The following is a 20366-nucleotide window of genomic DNA, read 5'->3' on the forward strand; positions in this document are numbered from 1 at the left end:
TCATCCTTATAATGTGTGTATCTCATATGTGTGTCATACTGTGCTTTATTTTATATGCACATGCTAGTTCACCTGTAAATATAGTGGTGGTACAGTTGCATTTGTGGTAGAATGGGTTTACCAAGGGGCCCCTTGTTCAGAGCCCGTGTATGAAGTGATGATAATCCCGCTCTTGTTTGAAAGTCACAGAACTCAAAAGACATAAAACAACCATAAAAAACAACTAATAATAAAAAAGACACCCACTGGGCACAGTTGAAAAATGAAAAATATAAAATATACTCTCCAAATTCCATGTTTGCTTAAAGCACATGTAATAAAAGTAGCTCAGTGGCATTTTAGTAAATTAGAAGACACTGTGGGTCTTCTAAGGAGAAATATTTTTGTACCTCTAGCCAGACATAACTGCACAGAAATATTTTGTCAATGATCACTGTGTTGGAGCCTGTTGAATCAGATAATAGACAATGTATAACTAATGTTATGAAACAATTCTAAAACGGTGGGAAACTACAAGGAAGTGAAGGTGAAAGTTAATATAAAGCCCAGGAGACCAGCCGCTGAAGGACAAAGCAGTCACAAGCAACTAAAGCACTTCACTGATTGTTATTCCAGCTCCAACACAGACACACCGAGACTACTCTGTCCTAAAACAAAGTGGTAATGAAAAACTCTCTTGCATTGTTCTTTTCTTTGAGATAATTACAGCTTTTACGAACTCAGGGAATCCGGCGTCTTGTGCAGCACAGTGTTATTATCATGCACTGTAGCATGGACTGATAAACTTGCTCTTTCAACAGTTTTAGGAGGACGTCATATTATTATTTTTTCACTACAGATAAGCGGAAAAGCTTGTGTCAGTGAGTCCTCATCAGGGGATGTGAACGCTGCAGGGAGCCTCCATCTCCCGCAAAAATTCAACCCCATCCCTGTTCCAGTGCCGCAGCTCAGCTCCACTGTGATTAAAGCATGACCCATGGTGTTTCACCACACTATACCCCCTGCCTTTATTCCCTCTGGTGGTTTATTTATATCCTCAAAGTGCTATAAATCCCCAGGTGAAAGTGCTGCCCTTTTCACCGATCAATCTTGACTCCTGGGCTACTTTGCATTGAAACAGGAAAGTCAGTGCAGCGAGGAGGCTGGTGTCTGTATGAGATGATAATTCACTTATTTTCTTGCGCAAAACATTTAATGCATTAATATCGCCAATTTCAGGGAAATTGTTTCAGTGAGGATTATTTCACACCATAACTGGTGCTGCATAAATACTCAAACCCCCGCAGTGGCACTAAATAGTTTATGAGCATTTATGGCCCATGACCTTTGTAATTGTGGTTACCTCACTGAGGTTTTATACTGCAGAAATACTTCTAGGTAAGCACTATTACATTTTTCTTACAGGCAGGCAAGGCTGCACTGGCACCACCTCCCCTGTGACCAGTGGGTACACATCCACACAGACTGTCTGGGACATTTGGTTTTACAGTCTGTGAAAACAGCCTTTGTTAAACACAACATTCCTCACTAGTCACATTAGTGAGCCAGTCGTTGCACACCTCAAAACCCCCCACTGCCCGTATCCACACTCATGGTCCCATCCCCTGCCAAAGCTTGACCATCTAGAGCAGAGAGCGATCACCTCACTGCTGATGCTACACACTTGTGTCTGCAGCTCCACACAGGTCTTCCCCATAATGAGCTCCCTCTGATCATCTGTTACCACAGGCTGATCAGACATGAACAGACCCCGTTGCTGCTTATTGAGGAAGTATATGAAAAGACAAATCTTCCCATTTTCATTGTAATAGCTCTTCAAAGTGGATGCTGTAAGGGGCCAGAAAATTGTGATATGAAACTAAGTACCCTATATACCTACATATACAGTCAATATTAATATTAATATCTTTTTCCTGTACAGGATGAACTCTCAGAGTCAGGAGCTAATTTCTCTGTGCTCAGGTTTGCTGTTTTCTTTGCAAAAAATAAACAATTAAACTTACAAAGAACGTTGTCAACTCTTTACAGTATCTTCTTCTTTTTTCCACCACACTACACTCTTAATATGCCAGTAAGTTGTGAATAGTTTTATGTGTAGTTTAATTTTGCCCATTATTTATCATCCTCTGCCCGTGCATTTTGTTTTCATTCTTTAATGTCATTCTTATATTGTCTGTGTTTATTGCTAAACATTTTCTATACTGTCTCTGGGAGTCACCAACAACTGGCAGGAAATCTCTTTGTAATTCAGGAAACTTAGGAAGCTTATTTTGATACGTGGAAAGTGCAGGTGATTAGTGTTTGGAGTTCAAACCAATACTAAAATACTAAAACGGATGCACAGTCTTACTGTGCTGTATAACGTGCTGATGCTAGTTCACCTGCAAATACAGTTGTATGAAAGAATTTAGGATATTAAAACTGTCCCAGCTTGAAATGTAATACTAAAACATGGTTAAGAAATTATATTAAAGGTAAACTGTAGAAGTGAGGTCAAGTTCTGGTAGATGAATAAAGGTTTCAGATAAAACCTCACATCTGCTCGACAGAAAGCAAATCAAAACTCTCAAATGATTTCAGTGTAGCTGCAGAAACGTTTACCTGCCTGACCTTTTTGAGCCACAATTATCAAAAGTGTGCTTGGAGAAAAAACAGAAGAAACATATGATGATACAAACACCTTAGCAACTGCTAAACAGGGCGTGGAAATACTGTTTTTCGAAGAGAAAAGGAATGGATTCCAATCAATATGAACAAATTGTGGGTGAAAATGCTCTGCAGTCAGTCTAGAAAGGAGGCTGGCTTATACAACAAGACAATGATCTAACGCATTTCTCCAACTCCACTACAAACTACTTCAAGAAACACAAGCTGAAGCCACTGGAACGACCCTCAAAGTTCCCCGACCTGAATATTATTTAAAATCTGGCAGATCAGAGCGGGTGAAAATTCCTGAATCAAGAATAGTCTCAGCTGGCTACAAAAAGTGTTTGTACACAGTCATTTCTGAGTTATTGCTGAATTGTAAATTATGATCATGATATGTTATAAGCAATATGATCATGAACTACTATTACTGTAGTTAAGTTTTACTACATTTTAAATAAATATATAAGAAAGTGTTAACGTGTAAAAAGAAATGCTTTCAATTCACTTCTTTGTTCTATGTCAAAACTACAACCTCCAAAAAGGTTGGGACACTGTGTAAAAGCTATATAAAAACAGAATGCAATGATTTGCAAATCTCATTAACACATTCACAATAGAACATTAAAAACATATCAAATGTTTAAACTGGGAAAAGACAAATATTTTAATAAAGAAAATCAGAAAATGCTAAAACTGATGGCAGCAACAACAACGAAATGTCTTTGCAAAGTCTAATGTATGAGAGTCTAGAGGCCAATGTAAATCATTTCCAGTAATCTTTGATGTGAGAATGTTTGTGGCCTCCTCTGCTACATTATGCAGTTTGGCATGGGATGCCAAAACTTCTGCATACAATAGTATGCACTTGTGTATCCTGTATATCCATGGTATGTGTTCTCACAACTCCAAACAGCAATAACAGCAGTATAAGTCAGTTAAAAAATAAAAATAAAATTTGAAATAGACTACACAGATGTAATTTATGTGACAAGGTTTGAAACTGCTAATGCCATGAAGCCAAGAAAAAAGTTGAGGCATGGGTGTAGATCACCATCTACTGGAGGAAGGTTTAACACTAAGGCAAGTTATGGAGGGTGACTGTTTGGTAGATTAACTTAATTAACTTATTTATAACTGTGATTTGTGAACCAAGTATTTTTCATTTATTCAGCTAATGATCCCAAGTGCAAGTGAGGTCAGTTTAATGGCCTGCCCACACTGCAGCCATAATTGGAATGACAAAGATTTCTATAACTGCGTTTGTGTCTTGGAAATAGGATACCTATTTTTAAAAACAGAAAACGTGTTTTTTAAGGTTTTTAAATGATGACTAGAGCTAGACCGACTTTTTTTTGGTTCGGTGGTGGTGTGGAAGGAGATGTGACTGTGGATGAAGTGATGACAGCAGTGAGTTGAAAGTCTGAGAGAGTCAGGACATGGGTCATTTGCAGTGAAGATACAGCTGGTGAGTGAAACAGATACAAATAACAAGTAAAGCTACACTACCTTAAAAAAAACAACTTTTAGAAGAAAGTATGAGTGGAAATCAGCGGGAAATCCTGTAACACCAGTAGGACTCCATGAAATGTGTTGGTGGAGTCAGCCAACTGTGTGGTGTCTCTGGGCTTTAGGGTGTTTACAAGATGGCTTCAGTCATTTCAGTAAATGGGACAACGCAGAATATTTTATTCACATACTTGGCAAAGACCCCTCTCATCTTCACCAACAATAAAGTCAGAGGAAGTTTGGCAAACCCTTGCTTCAGACGACTCGTGGCAATATGGCAACCAAATGAAGGACGTAAGTGGACACACTCTCTCTATTTTTAGGACTGGTGAAATGTTTTTCAGTCATTTGGATCAGAATGCTACAAAAAAGAAACCCCAGCAACACATCATATCAGTAAACAAAATGTTCATCTAGTAAACTCGAGATTATAGGTTTCATTTCCTGATGTTATTGCAACAAGATGAAAACATTAACAGTTTTTAGGTTTTTAAATGTGTCTTTATTAATATGAATTCAGACAAATCATGTACATAAAATCCCAAAACAACAAAGAGAATGCAGGCTGCAAAAGCAGTTGAGAAACAGTTTCAAATGACTTAAAGAGACTTAAAAAGAGCTTGTGAGTTTTGATTCTTTATTTGTATGATTCACTTATTTAACTTATATTAGTTCATTCTTCACATTTGAGCACATTATATACTGAGATTGAAACATGGAAAAATCACAGAACCAAACATAGACTCAAAATCTGATTACACACCGCCAAACTGTATCAAACTTTTTATGCTTTCTACGGTGTTCATTTACTTTAGTCTTCTCTTAGATAAGCTTCGGGTATCTCTTCCTCACCATTATCATTTTCTAAGGAAGAAGAATATTGTGCCATTCTCTCAACCTCCATAACTTTAGCTTCGGCCAACTTCTTATCTGCATTCGCCGACAGTTTCTGTGCCTCTTCCACCTGCGACTGAGCCACCTGAATGTTTGTCCTCATCGTGATGGATGCATGCTCAGCTCCTACAAACAGAAAGTTCAAGGGTTGATGTAACACCGCCAACATTAGGTGTGTTCATGAAACAAATACTTCTGTCCATCACTTCCTTTTTGTTTTACACAATGCTTTGCCGAGTGGCAGCAAATGATCCATACACTGTCTAAAGTGAAACACTGACAGCAGCAGAATGGAAACAGGCACAAACAGTACTGTACAAAGGCTGAGAAGATGATTCACAGCTTAACCCTTTCATTCCTCACAACAAGAGCTCTGAGAAAACCTGCCTTAACGACGCAACCATGACATCCCAAGCATTCGATCACACAGCCATATAAATCAGGCCCATACTCATGAGACATTATATATTGCCCACCTGATGTGTATGCTGCCTCTGCTGCAGTTTCACACAGCCTGACTGCACTGACCCAGGTTGACTCAAAACGGCTGCATTCATCGTGTCTGTCATTAACCTGTCAGAAAAGAAAGAATGATAACACCAAAGTTGTGCTCAAATACCTGTACAGCTCCCTGTTTGTCTGCAAAGGTGCTGTCATAGTTATTGTGTTGCTATCAATAAATTACATGAAAGGCCCATGGCTACTGTCTTTTTAAGCACAACATAGACTAACCTGTGCACGCTGGCCAATGATCACCTGCCATATCGAGTCCTCTTCTGCTGGTGTGAGTTTTCCCAGTGAGGCCAAATATCGTTTTTGAAGTGCAATAAGTGTGTGAACAGCCTGTTGGCAAACATGGCAGACACACAGTTTACATTTAAAATTGAAAAATCAACTACTTAGGCAGAGTAACACAGGAGAAGGCTTTCTGGAGTGAGGATATTTATCAAACATTATAGCTAATACATTCTAACACAAATGACTCCACTACTGATTTTCACAAATTAAATGTCATTCACCCATGTTGCACTGAATTGACAGTAACTCTCACAGATCATCAATTAATACTTACTTTTGTGTATTCTACGATGGACTCTATGAGAGCCAATGTGGTCTGTGAGAGTAAAGTGCTTGAACTGTCTGTTACGAGAGAGGCTGCTCGTCTGATCAAAGAGTCGTGAGAGAGGTTTTCAACCTGCAGCAGAGACACAGAAGAAAACAAGGGTAACAACAAGCACATAAGCTATGTGAATACATTTAGCTATGACAGGGACTACTTTGTGTCAGTTTGTAACTATACAACGATTGGAGCAGATGCAGAGTTCCCCGCAGTATCATCCTCTCATTTAACATCCACTAGCTCACAATACATAAAATATTGCCACATAATTATGCAGTTAGAAAACTGCAATAATGATCAAAATCAAGTCAAAGAAGACATATACAACACTGTAATGGGGCATTTTTCTCTTATTATATTATCTTCTACTTTGTTTACGTCGTCTCACCTGTTTGAATGGTACAGCACACAGTCCAGCACCGACGGTCAAAGACGCTACACTAGTGTACAAAAGATTTGTCCATTTCCCCAGTTTATGGACTTCAGGTTTTCTGCTGCTCAGCAGGACACGAGCAGAACTCCTGAACAAAACAAATCACCAGATTTAGATTGAATCCAGGAACTTTACTTTAATTTTCAAGAGCTCTTCCACCTTTGAGCGACCGAACAACGCAACCGAAAGACAACTCGATTGAGAGATTACTAATCCACTAGGTTCAAATAGCGTTATATTAACATATGTTAATTGTTATTTTTAGATAACCACTTCTGAATGGTTTTCTACATTTTAAAACAAGCCAATACTAATTTTAGCCAATAAAAACAAGTATAAGTAGTACACTGGCAACTTCCTGTTGTTGTTGCTAGCATTGTTACAAAGCAAACACTCGTATCTTCTTTGGATTTTTACTATCAGAAATACCATTTATTTTTTAGCATAATATTGCGTGTATAGATGAAATTACAAACTTTGGCTGTATATAACTACTTAACTTTAAAATACGTCCTACCTGAGGAAAACGAAATAGGCTATCCCCCTCTTGAATGCGGCCATGTTGGTCCGCCACAATAAACTGTCCGTCTGCCCGAAGAGCAAAGGTTCCGCTGCTGTACTGAGGACAAACACAGAACTCTGCTTCCCTCTTGTGGGGAAACTATAACATTATGTTTAGTTCAGCAAGTAGCAGAAAGACTTTAGATGGAAAAAGGGACTTTAAAGTGCTTAATACAATACACAGAAATGATAAAACATGGTTCTAGAAACAGAAATCCACAGAGAGTACAGTTCTATAAATCTCACATCATAGATATTTTAGTCCATTTAAACAAAAGGAATGACAGACAGATTTTTAGTGATGGTCAGTTTTGTGTTTTTAAAGATATGGGATGTCAGCTAAAAAAACACAATACCAGGCTGACTGGTGAAAAGTTAAAAGTTAAAAAATAATAATAGACATGGGTTAATATGTTAAACAATACTTCAATGTGTGTTGACACATTTCCTCTGGGTCTGGTGACACACAATGACCTCAAAACAATGAGTTACACTTGAGTGGCTGAAGGTGGTTTATTGAACATAGACTTAGGCACCTGTTGGGCCACTAGGGGTAGCTGAAGCCAAAAATACATTTAACCGCTGGCCTAACTATACACTGGATAAACGTGACATGAAATGTGTGTACCACTGGAATAACCACATTAAGCTAAGTGACCGGTTGTTGAGTGGTCAAGATGATGGACGAGGAATCCACTGCGGTATCTGGGTATCTAAGGCCAGATTGTTGATTTAATGTGATCTAGTGAAATGGCTCATATCATGGTTGAAAGCCATGGGAAACAAGGGTTCAAACCACTGACGCTGGGCTCCATAGATGACTGCTCTAGTAACTGAACTATTGAACGAACTGCATATACTGTACATGGAAAGTATGTTAAAAGAGTTAAACTTATGTGCTGTGATTCACTGTAAGATTGTTTTCCACACGTGTTAATTAAGAGGCAAAATCAACAAAGCTCTTTAAATAATTAATGAAGCCATTAGCCATCAAGTCTAATTAGTTTCACTGGAGTTTTATTACACCCAGGGATACAGATAGCTGGCTAATTATCATCATAATAATGTTAAGAAAACAAAACAAGACTTCAGACTATCAGCGTAATATCCCCTCATGGTACATCAGAGAGAACTGAACACACTATCAGCAGGAAAGTGATGATTTATTTTTCCTGATCCCAGATCTGTGTCACTCATAGTCACAAATAAGAGAGTTAGAAAGTCATAGTCACACAGTAACAGTCATATTTCCACATTATTTAAAAAAAATCTATTCATTGTTTTGTTCCCACATAATCTGAGTTTCATGTGTGCAGCTTTTGATTGAATTTTGGGAACTACTGTGGTTTTCTACCAAATAGGCTGTGACTAACATGTGTATTGGTAATGCCTGAAATGATAAATAATTTAACATGTAAAAAAAGCACATGGTTAATAAACATGAAGAAATAGTATTTGAAGTGTCTTAATTATCAAACAATGTAGAAAATGTTGTTTTTATTTGATTTGATAAAGACCCACCAACTGTGATAATGAGGCAGCTTTATAATGTTAAGACTTGATAATGTCCTGATGCCCTGATTGATAAATGATCACTCTGTTTTTCAACCCTAGCCAAAGGTTTTGTACTTTTGAGATTACCTTTGATTTCCTGTCTTTGTTTTACTTGTAGGCTTTGTTTGGTCATGTGTAATCATGTGATCAAGTTTTTTTAATCTAATATGATTAGTTGATAGTTTACAGTGGAGAAACATGTTGAGAAATGGGCTATGACAGGAATATGACAAAGTTTACCAAGGGAAGTTACAGTTACATGGTACAATATGTAAGTTGACAGTAAAGAGACAACATAACTTGAGTGAATGAACTGAACCCTGAATCAGTAGTTTTCCAACTTCCACAAACACTTTTACCTGTTATGTCATCACATCTTCACTCCTCAGCAGAGACTAGTTAAATAATTAATGAACCAATTAACCATCACCAATAGAGAATAGTGATGTTTGGAGTCTAAATCCACTGGGAGAAAAACAGATCATGACTGCAAAGTGGCACCGCTGCCATCACATTCCCTCGAGACACCTCGGTGTAACTGCACAGACCAGAAAATAACAATTCAAAGTGAATTTGAAAAACAAACAAAGCACACTAAGTTTTGTCAAACTGACACTTCAGGTGCACATTATGGCTGCTTCTTTGCCCTACATATTGACCTTTGACCCGATCTCACTTCAACTCACTGATGATGCTATTCATAGCAAGAACATAAAAATAACTTGCTGAATTTAACCTTCGAGATATAAAGCGTATCCACGCGTATTTTCAACTCTGAGAGTTAAAAGAGATAAAAGACAGTGAGCTGGGCGTCTTGCCGTTGGACCTGGACGTTCTCATTTCTGGCATAAAAAGGCAAAGAGAGCCAGTAACTAAACATCTCAAGGTTATCAAAGGTAGTAAACTAGCAACATCACTCTGACCTAATGTGTGAAAACATCCAAATATCTGTGTAGCCGAGGCAGAACCTGCCAGGAATAAACCAACTGAGTGTCCGGATAAAGGAAATGCTCATACTGCTTGATAGTTAGCTTTAGCTGTTTTCATTTGACCCTACAGAAATGCGTATGTCTTATTGTCTACATGTTAAACTGCTGTACTTCAGATTGATTTCGTGTTATATGTTTATATCAGGTTTTTTGATTATGTTACTTTTTATCTTGTCACTCAACAGGTTTGTAACCTTTGTTTACAAAAAGGCTTTTTCCTGTCAGGTACTTTGACTGTCGATAGGCTGTAATTGCTGCTGGAAACTCGACACAGAAAGTGTGTATCAACACTGGCGTCGTGCTAAATTAGATGTGATGGAAAATAATGAATTGTTTTTTTTTCTTCTTCTACTGATTATTATTAAACTATTCAATACTGTTTTATTTACTACATTGTACTTATTTTATACTATTCAAACTATGGTCCAACATGGGGCCATACTAACAGATTACACCAACTGGCCAAAGAAACTAATGCTCCATCTACGTATGTCTATGATAGTGTTGACCCTGCATTAAATTATCATATAAGTCTGGAGGTCCTATCCGCTCTGTGGAGCATTTTTGTGTGTGTTTCAACTCCTTGTTTTGCTGTCATGCCCACTATACTGTTTTGACTCAAAATCAGCACTCTTAAACCACAGATCTCAGCTGAGCAAGGCAGCTGGTTGAAGGAATAAATACTCTAAAACAATGTCCTATTCAGCTAACATTAGATCCTGAAAAGCCTGATAGTATTCCCAGGAGTTAGGAAAAGCTAAAGAAGATAAACCATAGGTAGTTCCAGCCTGTGCACAACCCTGGGCAAACTACAAATTAGTGGGTTTACACTCAGATCACTTTCCTTGGACAGTTCATTCAGACATTTGGAACAACATCACATTAATAGTTCTACAAATATAACAATATAAATACAGTCTTTTATGCATCAACATTCAACAAGTTAGTTTTTTATTGAAAATATGATACAGAAACTAATTCTTACACCGTTACTCTGTTGCTAACAAAAAAAGAACAACACAAATGTAATGAAATTGGAAATCCTGAGGAAATTTCCTTAGGTGAGCCTTTAAAGTTATTTGGTTTATTATTGGGTGCTAAGTTGGTTAAAACTTAGTTTTGCAGCCAAACTGTGGATGACCACGTTCTTTTCTCTGTAACATTACTTTAACGTGTTCCCTTCGTGCCTCTGTATCTATACAGTACATGTCCTGTCTGGGTCACCAGCCTGTCACAGGACCCACCTCTTACCCATTGACAGCTGAGATAGAACATCTATTTAAAAATCCAGATTTACTGTACTGTACTTTTTTATGGTACCTTTATCAGCATCACTTTTTACAGTGTACTTGTAGTTTTGTACTTAAAATACCATATATTTTAAAGCAAATACTCTGAGTAAAGAGTTTAAAGTGGTGCTTGTACTGCTTCTGTAGTAGTGGACACCATTTTAAGGACTTTTACTTGACTATTGAGTTCCTGTAAATCTCTGCAGTATATTTTAATTACATAGACGTGTTTTATGTTTGTTTTTATGCCCCGATCCCCACCCCCACCGTCCTTTTGACCTCATGAGACAAATTGCCAGATAAACCACTGCTTACAAGTACATTGCATCTTGAATACACAAAGTTGGTAACTATAGTTACGATGGCCTATGAGGTTAGTTGTTTGCAAAAGTTGGCAGTGACATCATTGTGTTGACTAAACCTTCATTTTGTGTTGCCCCCATAAAGTCTTCAAGGAACACAGCAGAAGACATTTATTGGTGGAACAGTGGACCACTAAGCCATGCTACTTCAGGGATGATTGGGTGCGGAGTCTTGTGCCCTTTATCTAGTTGATACTCTGCATTTCTTCCGCAGTGTGAGACCATGCTTATGTGTTTGCTTCATCAACCTGAATTTCACCTGTTGCAGCTGTGAGGTCGTCTAATTTTTCTGTTTTAAACTTAAACTGTGACTGGCTCATACAAATATTTTACACTCTCTAAAGTCTTAACTGTATGTAGAGTTATACATTTAGTGTTAACAGAGAAAATATATGGCGACCAACAACACCCTGAATGATGGTAAATCTTCCTTCGTGATCAGTTATCAGGTTCTTTTAGTCCAGGTTTTTGTGTCGGTTTCCCTTTGCATCAACTTTTTGCAGATTACAACTTTTTTTATGAAGGATTTCTTCTACACAACCATGCGCTACATCTTATTTGCTGTTACACTTGTGTCTGACTGCCTATTTTTATTCATCACTGATGTGCTGCTCCTCTTGAGCTATTTAAGCGTTACTACACAAATGTGGCTGTGCCTTATTATTTATATTGTTTTGTCCCTGTATACTTTTGTCACACCAGTGACTCTGACAGCAATGACCCTGGAGCGCTATGTGGCCATTTGCATGCCTCTGCGCCACGGAGAGCTGTGCTCCACACGTAATACGATGCACTGTATCCTCATCATTCATGGCCTCAGTTCTGTACCCTGCATTATTTTTCTCTCCATCTTTTTTGCCTCCTCCACCCAAAGCTTCTACACTCAGGGCAGAATTTGTTCTGTGGAAATCTTCATCTTTCACAGCTGGCAGGGTCACCTCAGGGCAGCTATAAGTCAGTTTTACTTCTTGATCATGTGTATTGCCATTGTTTTCTCCTATTTTAAAATACTGAAAGTGGCCAAAGCTGCATCAGGACAGAATAAATCATCCTCATGGAAAGGGCTCAGAACCGTGGTTCTTCATGCTTTCCAGTTGCTGCTAGGTCTCATCCAGCTGTGGTGCCCGTTCATAGAAGCCGCTGTCCTTCAAATTAATGTCATGTTGTTTGTTAAGGTCAGGTACTTTAATTATATTACTTTTATTATTGCTCCAAGATGTCTGAGCCCTTTAATTTATGGCCTCAGAGATGAAAAGTTTTTTCTTGCTCTGAAATACTATGCTCTCTGTGGCTTATCCAGAATTTATTTTGACTGACAACTTAAAGTCTGTATTATAACACTATAAATATATCTGCTAATAACAGAATTTGAGAGATTTCTTCATGTTTTTATCTGCATTAAGTTCTATTCATGGGAATTTACGTGTTAAATTGCACAGATATATATATTCCCATCTGTTCAGTGTATTTGCAAATAATATATAAAATTGACCCACACTCTCTCTGTTTATCTCATTTACTGTTATTTAATTATTTATCACTTTACACTAGCAAGACACTTTTTAGCACATACTGGAAGTCAATCACTGCTATGCATCAATCGTTCCTAAACTAAATGTTATGTGATCATGCTAACATTTAGAACCAGTTAAAAACATAATTTAAAGGTAAATATAACTTACATTGAGAACTTTATTGAGAATAAATGCTTGTGTTTTTGCATATTTTAAATGTTTGCATGTCTCATTTATATTGCAATATATGGCTCAATGACGCCATATGAGTTGGTTCCTCCACAGATAAAAGTTACTATTGTGCCCACTGTCCACAGTATGCAGTTTAAAACAACAATACTTACACAACAGTCCTCACTTGTCACTTGTGCACTTCATCACAACCAACCTTTGGACAGTGTGTTAAACACGAAACAATATTTTTACAATTTTTTACCACTTGATTTCTACCTGACAATACATTTGCTTACTGATTTCACAATTACATTGGAAATAGTCCCAGGTACTCATCTTAACATTAGGTAAGGTGTAAAGGCAAATAATTTTTACTGCAGAGGTTGAAAACTGTCTCAGTTATGTCATTGTAGTCACTGCAGGGGCCCCATGCTCTCAATTCTTGAAACTGCGCCTTAACTCATCTTTTGGGACAGATATCCATGCATGCAGCTTTCAACAAACAAGCAGAAGTTGGCAAAACAGCAACTTCCTGAATGAAATGAAGCACAATCATGACAATTATTATTAACAACTTTTTTGCATTCGTTACATTTCATTACTGATAAAATCTGACAGCTAGTTTCAGCTGCATGTAATCCATTACCCTAGAGGAATTGGATCAACACCACCTGTTTGTGGGGATCTAAGTGTGGTTGTTTGGGTGCACACTTGAATGTGATTACTGTGTTCACACCAGACCAAACTGCACCAAGAGGGAAAACAAACAAAGGTTTAAAAGGTTTGATTCAAATAGAATACAGTCTGAAGGTGTAAAAGCGTTCCGCCGACTGCCATCTTTCTCTCTTGTCTACAGTTGCTTACATGTGTTTCTCATCAAGTCAGTGTTCATTCATCATGGTCCATCAACATTCCCCTCGTCATCTCTCCACACTTCCTGCACAACTCTAACCTTGTTCCACTTCTCAACACCAACAGTACGACCTGTAAAGAATTTCCTTGATCGGTCCAATTTACTTATCAAAACTCTCCCTGTGTGGACGCCATTCTGCCTGTAGTCGTGCAGAAAGCCTGTCATTATGTCACTTTCAAACACTTTGTGTTTTAATAAACTTTTTAAAGTAGGTTCTCTAACTAGAGTGAGTTATCTTACCATAGCAGGGTGCATAACATGGACAGACAAGTTGCAGGTGGGTTGCTAAACTTAGCAGCTTCAAAGTTGTGGCAGGTAAGGAGCTATAGTTTAGCAAGTTCACAACAGGAGCAGGTAAACAGTGCTGGTAACATGTTGACGTCATGGGCAGGAAAGTAGCATGAAGCAGTCATCAGAGTTTCAGCATAAGCACAGAGGGACCAACTTTTCACCGTTGCAAGGTGATTAGATAGCACATGGGAGTTTACCCTTCCACTCTACATGCTTATGAACGTGTTCTCCAGGGTATCTTTTGAGCAAAGGCCAGTTGAGACTATGTGGGCAATGGATGAGATGATGTCAGCCAATGAAGAGGACGAGCTAGGAGCAATGACAACTGTGGTGGGAAAAATTTCACTTCCTGTTATTCTCAGATGTTATAACTTTTAAAGACACTCAGTCAACTTTCATAAAGCTGCACGCTGTTCAGCAGAGGACACTCATCTCTGAAACAGAATGGGACAGAAGAGAGGGATTGGTAATTTAAGGTTTACACTACAGAGAAATTTCACTGTTTCTCTTTAGAAAAGACTATTACATTTTCTTTTAACAGATATCAAGTGAAATGGCTACTAACAACTCATTGGTTGATGGTGATTTCTTGCAGCGAAAGCTCAAGCTCATTATTGTCCAGATCCTGGTTATGTTTTTTCTCTGCATCAATGTTTTACTCATTCTAACCTTTTTTAAAAAGGAGTGCTTTCATACTACTGCACGTTACATCTTATTTGCTGTTTCATTACTGTCAGATAGTTTGTTGTTATTCACGTCTGATGTACTTCTCATACTGGTCCATTTTAATATCATCATCCCTGTGTGGGTATGTATTATTATCTCTGTCCTGGTAATGCTGTATCTTACAGTCACACCAGTGACTCTGACAGTAATGACTCTGGAGCGCTATGTGGCTATTTGCATGCCTCTGCGCCACGGAGAGCTGTGCTCCACACGTAGGACGATGCACTGCATCCTCATCATTCATGGCCTCAGTTCTATACCCGGCATTATTATTTTCTCCACCTTCTTTGCATCTGTCTCTCTTAGCTTTTATAAACAATATCACATATGTGCAGTGGAGATATTTAGTATAGAAATATGGCAGAAACATCTTAGAACAGCTACTTATCAAATTCAGTTTTTGATTATGTGCATCATCATTGTTTTGTCTTATGTTAAAATACTGAAAATAGCCAAAGCAGCATCAGGAGAGAATAAAAAGTTAACAAGAAAAGGGCTCAGCACAGTTGTTCTTCATGGTTTCCAGCTGCTGCTTTGTCTCATCCAGCTGTGGTGTCCATTCATAGAAGCTGCCATACTTAATTTTAGTGTATATGAAAACATCAGGTACGTTAACTACATTATGTTTTATCTTGCACCAAAATGTCTTAATCCTTTGATTTATGGCCTCAGAGATGAATGTTTTTTCAGTGCACTGAAAAAGTATGCTTCTTTTGGCTTTTATAAAACAGATATTAAACGACAAATTAGATAAATTGCATCTTTTGTACATGCATATTTTTTATATATTAACTTTTTTTTCCTGCCAAGGTCTTTTTCTTCAGTACACCAATGTTGTCATATCTAGTACCTTGTCCTGTATAATATTATAATAATATTCATTTTTGACTGCAAGCTCTGTATCATGCACGCTATACATTCAGTGAATTGAAATAGTAATTCAATTGTAACATGCATTATATGTTTCTTACATGATGCGTGCTGTTTATTATTATGATTGGGCGTCAAGTGATTAAAATATCGAATCTGATTCAATTCACGCTCTGTGATTAAATAATGTAAATTAATTGCATGCATACATTTTTGTTATTAACGTATTTAATAGTATTTCAATTTAAATGAATTGTGACAGATAAGTTAGTCATTGAATAACTGTCATAGTGTTTTTTTTAGATCAAGAATATTTTTTTCACTGTCCTTCTATAGTAATGGTCACAACAATCAAAGATATAATCTAAAATGCCTACGAAATAAAGTTATAAATGCTTCAGCAAGAACAATGATAGAATTCAGGATACAGTGATACTCAGTCAGGTCAACTTACTCAGTTTCATCTGAACGCCTGGTTCAGGCACTGACAGGCTTGACCACACTGGCTGCTAATGTTAGCATTTAAATTTAACTGTAATTATGTAAGTGTTCGTCCTCCTTACACATTTACATTTGACAGATGCTTTTATTCAAAGTGAGTTACAAGTTAAGTACAAGACAAACAAAAAAATCTAATTATCACTAAATATTTATTCATTTTTATTTCTTTGGTAACTTGGCAAACTTAGCAGGCTCGACAGTGAAACCATACTGAAAATGGGCAGCAGGTCAAAATACAGGTAAATAGGAGCAGGCCTGGAGACAAAAGAGCCACAAAGCATGAGATTTCAGGTAGGGACCAGGGCAGGGGAGATCAGACAGATGGTTTGAGCAGCACAAGAGATCAGTAGTCCATGAGAGTCCAGGTGGGCAGCTGCACGAACGAAGAGGAAAAAGAGACTGAGAAACCGTCCTGCTAATGAGTCAGGTTGAAACTCTGCTTGGAAAGCAGATAAGATGCTTATAAGAATTTCCTTGATCAGTCCAATTGTCTTACCAAACCTCTCTCTGTCTGTCGTCCTACAAAAGCACACTGGTTCCTTCACCTGTTCCTGTCATTATGTCACTTTGCAACACTTTTCTACACTTTGTTAAATCTTAATAAACTTTCTAAAGTCGGTTCTGTGTGTCTGTCAACTCTTTGGGTCCTGGTACGAAACCTGAGACCTTCAGGTCTAGACTGAAGGCAACAGGACAAAACAGGGAGCTTAACTAGAGTGAGTTATCTTACCATAGCAGGGTGCATAACATGGACAGACAAGTTGCAGGTTGGTTACTAAACTTAGCAGCTTCAAAGTTGTGGCAGGTAAGGAGCTATAGTTTAGCAAGTTCACAACAGGAGCAGGTAAACAGTGCTGGTAACATGTTGACGTCATGGGCAGGAAAGTAGCATGAAGCAGTCATCAGAGTTTCAGCATAAACACAGAGGGACCAGCTTTTCACCGTTGCAAGGTGATTAGATAGCACATGGGAGTTTACCCTTCCACTCTACATGCTTATGAACGTGTTCTCCAGGGTATCTTTTGAGCAGAGGCCAGTTGAGACTATGTGGGCATTGGATGAGATGATGTCAGCCAATGAAGAGGACGAGCTAGGAGCAATGACAACTGTGGTGGGAAAAGTTTCACTTCCTGTTATTCTCAGATGTTATAACTTTTAAAGACACTCAGTCAACTTTCATAAAGCTGCACGCTGTTCAGCAGAGGACACTCATCTCTGAAACAGAATGGAAAAGAAGGGAGGGACTGGTCATTTAAGGTTTACACTACAGAGAAATTTCACTGTTTCTCTTTAGAAAAAACTATTACATTTTCTTTTAACAGATATCAAGTTAAATGGCTACTAACAACTCATTGGTTAATGGTAACTTCTTGCAGCGAAAGCTCAAGCTCATTATTGTCCAGATCCTGGTTATGTTTTTTCTCTGCATCAATGTTTTACTCATTCTAACCTTTTTTAAAAAGGAGTGTTTTCATACTACTGCACGTTACATCTTATTTGCTGTTTCATTACTGTCAGATAGTTTGTTGTTATTCACGTCTGATGTACTTCTCATACTGCTCCATTTTAATATCACCATACCTGTGTGGGTATGTATTATTATCTCTGTCCTGGTAATGCTCTATCTTACAGTCACACCAGTGACTCTGACAGTAATGACACTGGAGCGCTATGTGGCCATTTGCATGCCTCTACGCCACGGAGAGCTGTGCTCCACACGTAGGACGATGCACTGTATCCTCATCATTCATGGCCTCAGTTCTATACCCGGCATTATCATTTTCTCCACCTTCTTTGCATCTGTCTCTCTTAGCTTTTATAAACAATATCACATATGTGCAGTGGAGATATTTATTATAGAAATATGGCAGAAACATCTTAGAACAGCTACTTATCAAATTCAGTTTTTGATTATGTGCTTTATCATTGTGTTGTGTTATATTAAAATACTGAAAATAGCCAAAGCAGCATCAGGAGAGAATAAAAAGTTAACAAGAAAAGGGCTCAGCACAGTTGTTCTTCATGGTTTCCAGCTGCTGCTTTGTCTCATCCAGCTGTGGTGTCCATTCATAGAAGCTGCCATACTTAATTTTAGTGTATATGAAAACATCAGGTACGTTAACTACATTATGTTTTATCTTGCACCAAAATGTCTTAATCCTTTGATTTATGGCCTCAGAGATGAATGTTTTTTCAGTGCACTGAAAAAGTATGCTTCTTTTGGCTTTTATAAAACAGATATTAAATGACAAATTAGATCAATTGCATCTTTTGTACATGCATATTTTTTATATATTAACTTTTTTTTCCTGCCAAGGTCTTTTTCTTCAGTACACCAATGTTGTCATATCTAGTACCTTGTCCTGTATAATATTATAATAATATTCATTTTTGACTGCAAGCTCTGTACCATGCACGCTATACATTCAGTGAATTGAAATAGTAATTCAATTGTAACATGCATTATATGTTTCTTACATGATGCGTGCTGTTTATTATTATGATTGGGCGTCAAGTGATTAAAATATCGAATCTGATTCAATTCACGCTCTGTGATTAAATAATGTAAATTAATTGCATGCATACATTTTTGTTATTAACGTATTTAATAGTATTTCAATTTAAATGAATTGTGACAGATAAGTTAGTCATTGAATAACTGTCATAGTGTTTTTTTTAGATCAAGAACATTTTTTCACTGTCCTTCTATAGTAATGGTCACAACAGTCAAAGATATAATCTAATATGCCTACGAAATAAAGTTATAAATGCTTCAGCAAGAACAATGATAAAATGTATAATAGGGTGATACTCAAGCAGATCAACTTACTCAGTTTCGTCTGAACGCCTGGTTCAGTTACTGACGGGCTTGACCACACTGGCTGCAGGTGTTAGCATTGGGGATTGTGCTAAATCCTTGGATTAAGTTGAATCTAAATTAGCACTAATTATTGTTAGGAGTTTAAGGCTTGATTCATTTCTTGTCTTGTCTGTCTTGTAAGAAAGCTTATGTATGTATATGCAGCCGAATTTAACTGTAATGATGTAAGTGTTCGTCCTCCTTACACATTTACATTTGACAGATGCTTTTATTCAAAGTGAGTTACAAGTTAAGTACAAGACAAACAAAAAAAATCTAATTATCACTAAATATTTATTCATTTTTATTTCTTTGGTAACTTGGCAAACTTAGCAGGCTCGACAGTGAAGCCATACTGAAAAAGGGTAACAGGTCAAAATGCAGGTAAATAGGAGCAGGCCTGGAGACAAAAGAGCCACAAAGCATGAGATTTCAGGTAGGGACCAGGGCAGGAGAGATCAGACAGATGGTTTGAGCAGCACAAGAGATCAGTAGTCCATGAGAGTCCAGGTGGGCAGCTGCACGAACGAAGAGGAAAAAGAGACTGAGAAACCGTCGTGCTAATGAGTCAGGTTGAAACTCTGCTTAGAAAGCAGTTAAGATGCTTATAAGAATTTCCTTGATCAGTCCAATTGTCTTACCAAACCTCTCTCTGTCTGTCGTCCTACAAAAGCACACTGGTTCCTTCACCTGTTCCTGTCATTATGTCACTTTGCAACACTTTTCTACACTTTGTTAAATCTTAATTAACTTTCTAAAGTCGGTTCTGGGTGTCTGTCAACTCTTTGGGTCCTGGTATGAAACAGTTTTAGGTAGAGATTGAAGGCAACAGGACAAAACAGGGAGCTTAACTAGAGTGAGTTATCTTACCATAGCAGGGTGCACAACATGGACAGACAAGTTGCAGGTTGGTTACTAAACTTAGCAGCTTCAAAGTTGTGGCAGGTAAGGAGCTATAGTTTAGCAAGTTCACAACAGGAGCAGGTAAACAGTGCTGGTAACATGTTGACGTCATGGGCAGGAAAGTAGCATGAAGCAGTTATCAGAGTTTCAGCATAAACACAGAGGGACCAACTTTTCACCGTTGCAAGGTGATTAGATAGCACATGGGAGTTTACCCTCCACTCTACATGCTTATGAACGTGTTCTCCAGGGTATCT

At 37.8% G+C, this 20366-nt stretch overlaps 4 protein-coding genes across 4 annotated transcripts; 3 read left to right on the forward strand and 1 right to left on the reverse strand.

Annotated features, from left to right (window-relative positions):
• Positions 1–4634: 4634 nt before the first annotated feature.
• LOC113164783 (diablo homolog, mitochondrial-like) lies at positions 4635–7227 on the reverse strand. Its single transcript, XM_026364267.2, has 6 exons — positions 7120–7227; positions 6558–6690; positions 6122–6244; positions 5782–5892; positions 5526–5622; positions 4635–5175 (listed from the first exon to the last, which is right to left on the reverse strand). Exons 1-6 carry the CDS (start codon positions 7161–7163, stop codon positions 4967–4969), a joined length of 717 nt encoding a protein of 238 aa, XP_026220052.1. The 5' UTR covers positions 7164–7227; the 3' UTR covers positions 4635–4966.
• A 4522-nt stretch (positions 7228–11749) lies between these two features.
• Positions 11750–12673, forward strand: LOC113171084 (odorant receptor 131-2-like). Its single transcript, XM_026373463.1, has one exon. The coding sequence runs from the start codon at positions 11750–11752 to the stop codon at positions 12671–12673; it is 924 nt and encodes a 307-aa protein (XP_026229248.1).
• A 2129-nt stretch (positions 12674–14802) lies between these two features.
• Positions 14803–15729, forward strand: LOC113171091 (odorant receptor 131-2-like). The gene has a single exon (XM_026373470.1). It carries the CDS (start codon positions 14803–14805, stop codon positions 15727–15729), a length of 927 nt encoding a protein of 308 aa, XP_026229255.1.
• A 1951-nt stretch (positions 15730–17680) lies between these two features.
• On the forward strand, positions 17681–18595 carry LOC113171102 (odorant receptor 131-2-like). The gene has a single exon (XM_026373481.1). It carries the CDS (start codon positions 17681–17683, stop codon positions 18593–18595), a length of 915 nt encoding a protein of 304 aa, XP_026229266.1.
• The last annotated feature ends 1771 nt before the right edge of the window (positions 18596–20366 follow it).

The sequence above is a fragment of the Anabas testudineus genome, chromosome 13, assembly GCF_900324465.2.
Source record: "Anabas testudineus chromosome 13, fAnaTes1.2, whole genome shotgun sequence".
NCBI lineage: Eukaryota > Metazoa > Chordata > Actinopteri > Anabantiformes > Anabantidae > Anabas > Anabas testudineus.

Excerpts from the sequence above, each read along its gene's own strand:
- LOC113164783 (XM_026364267.2), bottom strand. The coding sequence starts at position 7,163 with ATGGCCGCATTCAAGAGGGGGATAGCCTATTTCGTTTTCCTCAG. Across the intron at positions 6,245-6,557 it reads GTGCTGTACCATTCAAACAG|GTTGAAAACCTCTCTCACGA; the intron begins GTGAGACGACGT and ends TCTCTGCTGCAG. Across the intron at positions 5,176-5,525 it reads AGAGGCAGCATACACATCAG|GAGCTGAGCATGCATCCATC; the intron begins GTGGGCAATATA and ends TTCTGTTTGTAG.
- LOC113171084 (XM_026373463.1), top strand. The coding sequence starts at position 11,750 with ATGGCGACCAACAACACCCTGAATGATGGTAAATCTTCCTTCGTGATC.
- LOC113171091 (XM_026373470.1), top strand. The coding sequence starts at position 14,803 with ATGGCTACTAACAACTCATTGGTTGATGGTGATTTCTTGCAGCGAAAG.
- LOC113171102 (XM_026373481.1), top strand. The coding sequence starts at position 17,681 with ATGGCTACTAACAACTCATTGGTTAATGGTAACTTCTTGCAGCGAAAG.